A 5,293-nucleotide genomic window follows, 5' to 3' on the forward strand; every position below is an offset into this window, starting at 1 on the left:
TTTTTGCATTGATATCAATACAAATATGGGATTTCATAAAGGAACTATGAGCAGGACGTACAGACATGATCGAGAAAGCCAAAAGGTTTTTTTAAAAAGTATAAAAACTAAATGAATTAAAGAGTGGAAAGCAAACAGGCAATCAGAAGAGTCACTTTTTGTAATGTTTAGATGTTTTTAAGAATGAGGTTTTTGAATTTGTGGAATTTCACTGGCATTGGTATGGAATACTACATTTATAATCACGATGACATCCCTAATTACAACCTCCTCCTGGACTGGAGGAGGGCCGACCCTCATCTGCACGCAGCCCAGAAATCCAAGACGGATTTCAAGTGTCTTTAATCTCATCTGGATTTTATCCGGGTACCAAACACCTGCAATGCCAAGTGTACGTGGGGCCTAAGTGGAAAATCTTCACACACAATTAACTTCAAAAGCATAAAAACCTTTTAATTAAATACTTAATATCTCACGCATCTCAGGCGTTCCAGTATTGCCACGTTAATCATCACAGCAGGCCAGCTCTTACTGAACTCATTCTGTGTCACTTAGAAATTCACAGCACAGACACAGGAAACGTGGTAAGAAGGATGACGTGATGAGAGTCAAGGAAAGCCACAGAGTGCCAACAATCCCCTTCCTCAAATACTGTGGCAGCATACTGTGGGTGGTGAGAGCAAACAGATGAGACATGTTGCACAGAGTGTCAGAGGTTTGCAGTGTGAGCCGTCCTGTGGTGCAGGACCAGAGCCACGTCAAACCCAGCCTGTTGCTGGAGGCTGGATTCTTATTGCAGCTTTTCTAGGATGTCACCGAGTCTGAAATGTACTGCAAAGGAATATATATTGAACGGGGTCTTCGCTTTGCAACTGCAAGCAAAAAAAAAAAAAACCTCAGATCAGATTTCTCAACTGTGAAGTTCCTGAGAGGTAGTTGTGACGTCAACAAAACCACTATGAACACAATAGCTGCACACAGAGTCAGCTGAAAGGCAGAACAACAAGGTGTCATGAGGCTGACAAAATGAGTCACCAAGTGTTGATAAGAAGAGAGCAGGTTTGGGGTTTTCTTTTGTCGTTTCAGCATTTGGTTTAAACATGCCTTAAAGTTGTCCATTATGGTTGCAGCGCTCTCTCACTGTTAGCTTTGCTTATATAAATGGACCCATCCCTTTTGGCATACACAGCTGGAACCGTTTCAGTTTACAGTGGTATCGCAGGCCAAGTATCTGTTACATAAGTGCCTGTCCTGTTTGATCCTGTAGTAGACGACTGAGGCAGTTGTATCACCAAACTACACCACATGCTCAGACTGTTCATAATACGCAGGGATTTTACAATTCTGCAAAGTGTCTTTATCAATTAATATTAAGAATATTAAGATTATTAATATAAATGAGAGGTAGGGCCGTATAAATAGTCTGGCACATAACCTGACATTTTTACAGGTTAAACAACCTAATTGTGTTTTACTTTACATTTTCTTTCAGTTTTTTTGTATCTTTTTTTTTTGTTTTGTTTCATATGAATTTAAAACAAATCCCTCCTAGACAATTTAAATAAACACAAAAATGTATTTAGTCTGGCACAAAATAATAGCATATGTGTGCAAAGTGTTGATAAGAAGAGAGCAGGTTTTGGGTTTTCTTTTGTTTGGCTGCAAACAACAAAGATGGCGTTTTAAATGACAAGAACTTTGCCAATAAAAAAGGCTGCCGTTTTTCATTTTTATTCAGGCGTCGTTCAATGCCAGTTTATTTTTACCTCCTTGGTGCTGCAGTCAGATTTTGAGGGCAGACACCCAGCTCTGACAGGGGGCAGTGCCAGTGTGTGAACGCAGCCTCAGCCACCATCAAAAGCCAGAGAATCCATACTGAGCCAAAACAAGCTGATGCCACCAAATAGAAACTCAACGCTGTGTTTGTTTTTTCTACACACTGCTGGGAAAATCCAGTTCAGGGAGTTTGTGCGGTGACAAACACTGCAACCAAGCTTCTGTGGCTTGTTTCAACATGAACCAAACATGCAAACCATCCACCATGTAACAGGAAGTAGAGCTCGACTTACTGCTTTATGCACACTTTAAGGACTGAGTGACAAACCTCTCAAAGATTGCAAACTATTCCAGCAGTGGTGAACATCTGACAGTCCAGCACATTGAGTACAAGGCTTCACACCAAGAGCTGACCTCATCTCCTCCTTACGCCAACAGCAAACAGCCTCTCGGCCCTTTACGAGCCCAATCCACCGCAGGCTGCTCACACACTGTGTGGGAGCGTTAATGTGGCACACTTTACAATTCTTTGCAATATCTTCCTTTATTAGCATTTAACCTTGCTCTGTTATGGCTGGTTACCAATGTTACGTCACACGAGTCGGCAGCCACTCAAGAGAGGAGGGAGGGAAGTGAATATGTAAGCAGCTGGCAGCTCTCACCGTCAGTGTGACCTGTTGATTGCACTAACAAGAGTGGATGTGACTAATGCGTGAAACACAATGGGTTTAAAGGAAGACTCTGAGGGTCCGCTTGTGTGCCGTCTTACCCACAGAACGAGAGTCAATTCATGTCTTTACACAGGTTTAGGCAGGAAGCTGAATATCAGCAGTGTGGTGCAGCGTTCATCCGAGCAGACCACCTGCTATTGTACTGCTCTTCAAACCCCCGGGTTCACCACATCTTAAAACAGCTCATTTTTAGACCTTCCATTTTCCACAATGTGTTTCCTTAAGGCAGGAAACATGGCGAGTGTGAAGCTTGGATCTAAAACAATACAAATCAACCAGAAACACTGCCTGCAGAACAGGTTCAGGGCGAAGGCTGGTCTTCACGACATCAGGAAGCCCATCCAGCTCAAACACTTCCTTTCATCATTTATGGGAACTGAAGTATGAGCGTGTACCAACCACCTCCGCTGACATGAAAAAAAAAAAGGGATTTTGTAGTTTATGATATAAAACATTAACCATCGGAGTGTAAAAGCAGTTTCTACAAAAGAACGCCTTAAAACGGTCCAATACACTGCCTTCAGCCCTCTATAGCACAACAGTGTCGTGATGTTTTATTCACCACGGACATTAAACTTCCCCTATTCCCTATTCAATAGCAGTAATACACGTAATAGTATGTAAAACAAAACATATGTTGGTAAATTGTTCAAATCAGACACGCTGAATATCAATTCTATTACACTATCATTGATCAGGTTGTGACAGCCAGACTGGGGCATTATTCTCTCTGGTTGATTAGATATCAGCGATGAAGTGATGAGTCCACAGCCGGTAAAAAACGCTTCCTGAATTAACAATGTCTCGTCTCCATTGTTGCTCAGATGACTAAGTCTTAAGCCTAGAAATGTGATCAGCTGTTCTCAGCCACTGTTGCCAAGAGCTGTGGACCTCCAATATGGCCACCAGAGGATGCATTACAATGAAGGTGGCAGAACACAACGTCAGGGAGTGATTAATACATCCACTTATTATAATCAGATTGGGCAAGAACGTTTCCATATTTAAGTTTTCCATTATCCGTGTTTTCCCCACGTTTGTACCTCTAATGGGTCTTGAACTTCCCGCGCCCAACCATTAATGATAACCCTGCTAGTGGCCGAGCTAAATCCACTCTGTGTAGTGAATAATGTTTAATCAGCACATTTAATGTACTCAACCTTTACTTCCAAGGAGAGGCAACACATCCAATCAATTACTACCAAAACTGCACAGTCAATAGGCCGCAGCCCGTGGCACTTTGTAGATGAAGGGCAGTAATATATGAACATGTCCCCTCAGGCACTAAACAAGCAGCAGGATTTATTAACCATTTTCATGTCAACGCTGGTTCCCACTAGGCCATGGAGCCTCACTGGATCATATCAGGACCCCAAACTAAATACAGACAGCTTCACTCCTTTATGATCGTGGTTACTTTCAGAAGGGACTCAGATTATTGTGAAATAAAACCCTGTGAGGAGCCAGTGCTGCAGCCAGCTAGCCTCCTGATTAATCACTTCTTAGGAACAGAGGAGGAAACTGAGCGGGCCTGTTGTGTTTGAAGGTGGCTGTTCAGCAGCAGTGAGTAATTTACATGTCATTTAACCCTCCAGGAACCATAAAGTCAGCGATTCTGTTCCCGGATTACTGCTTATCCCGGGTTATAAAGGCAGACAGTAAACTCAATTATGAGCTAGTTGTGTTAGCTCACTGGCTATAAAGGGTTGAGCGACACTGCAGCCGTCAGTTTCCACTCTTACCGTCAACACGGTTTATTTAGACCTTCATTTTAAACTGCGACAGTCAAAAATGTTCCCCAAGTCGAGCACATTGTACAAACACGTCGTTTACTGTGAATGAATTCACTGGAAGTCTTGTTACTGCTAACTGGCTGCTCAGCTACACAGACTGCTAGCGGAGTAGCTAACGTGGCTAACACTAAACAGTGAACAGCTGACTGACTATGAGCTCGTTTCAGACTCGCACAAAGCTGTCGGGCTGGCTCTCTTCAGCTTCGTGTACCGGGCTGAGGTAAAGAGAGACAACCGGGAACACGGCAGCAACTTTCTCTGACTGTAACTCACCCAGATAGATGTCTCCGAACGATCCACTTCCAATTTTCCTGCCCAGTCTATATCGGTTCCCCACTCTCAACTCCATGATAGGCAATCTGTGGTCGGCCAGCAAGCGCGCTCGCTAGCTCCAAAATATCCAACAAATGTTCAGGTTGAAAGTCCAAGAGTGGTTAAAAGCAGAACAGGCCAGATATCCGACACATTAAAGCCTCTGCGAGCGGTGGATTGTGTCTTCTGTGTGTCGTCTCCGGATGAAGTCAGCTCTCGCAAATCTTTCGCCACTTGTTTTAAAATAGCACTAACCTCATATTGCGGCAATACGGAGCTTGTTAGAAAGGTTAAAGTGTGTACTTTATGCTCTCGCTGTTTTTGACGAAGATCCGCTTAAGTTGTCCACGGATGAAGACGGATTTTGAGGAAGGTTGTGTTGCGGACTGCGCTCGGATCCTGTCCCTGTTGCTGTCTCCCTCTGTTAGGATCCTGTTCAGTGATCCGCTGGATGTGTCTGACATCACTTCCCTGCTGGGCGGTGAGGGAGGACACCGACAGAGAGCCTCTGAGTGGAGAGCTGCCAACAGATACCACTATCGGTAACAGGCAGGGTGCAGGCAGCCTTTGTACGGCTGGTAATTATTAACTGTAATGTGGATTTAAAAGTAACAATAGGCGACTGTTTGCATTAGCATTGATTTGATAGGATTATGGCCCCTGTCCCTCTTTGTAGTTGAT

At 43.6% G+C, this 5,293-nt stretch overlaps 1 protein-coding gene across 1 annotated transcript in view; it reads right to left on the minus strand.

The window, feature by feature from the left end:
- Positions 1-4,649, minus strand: part of csnk1da (casein kinase 1, delta a) — a 15,552-nt gene extending 10,903 nt beyond the window's left edge. Inside the window, exon 1 of the mRNA XM_035655356.1 lies at positions 4,574-4,649. Coding sequence (XP_035511249.1) covers positions 4,574-4,649 — 76 coding nt within the window. The remainder of the gene's footprint in view (positions 1-4,573) is intronic.
- Positions 4,650-5,293: the final 644 nt, after the last annotated feature.

Source organism: Morone saxatilis, unplaced genomic scaffold (genome assembly GCF_004916995.1).
Source record: "Morone saxatilis isolate NCDOM2014 unplaced genomic scaffold, NCSU_SB_2.0 Contig14, whole genome shotgun sequence".
Classification (NCBI taxonomy): domain Eukaryota; kingdom Metazoa; phylum Chordata; class Actinopteri; family Moronidae; genus Morone; species Morone saxatilis.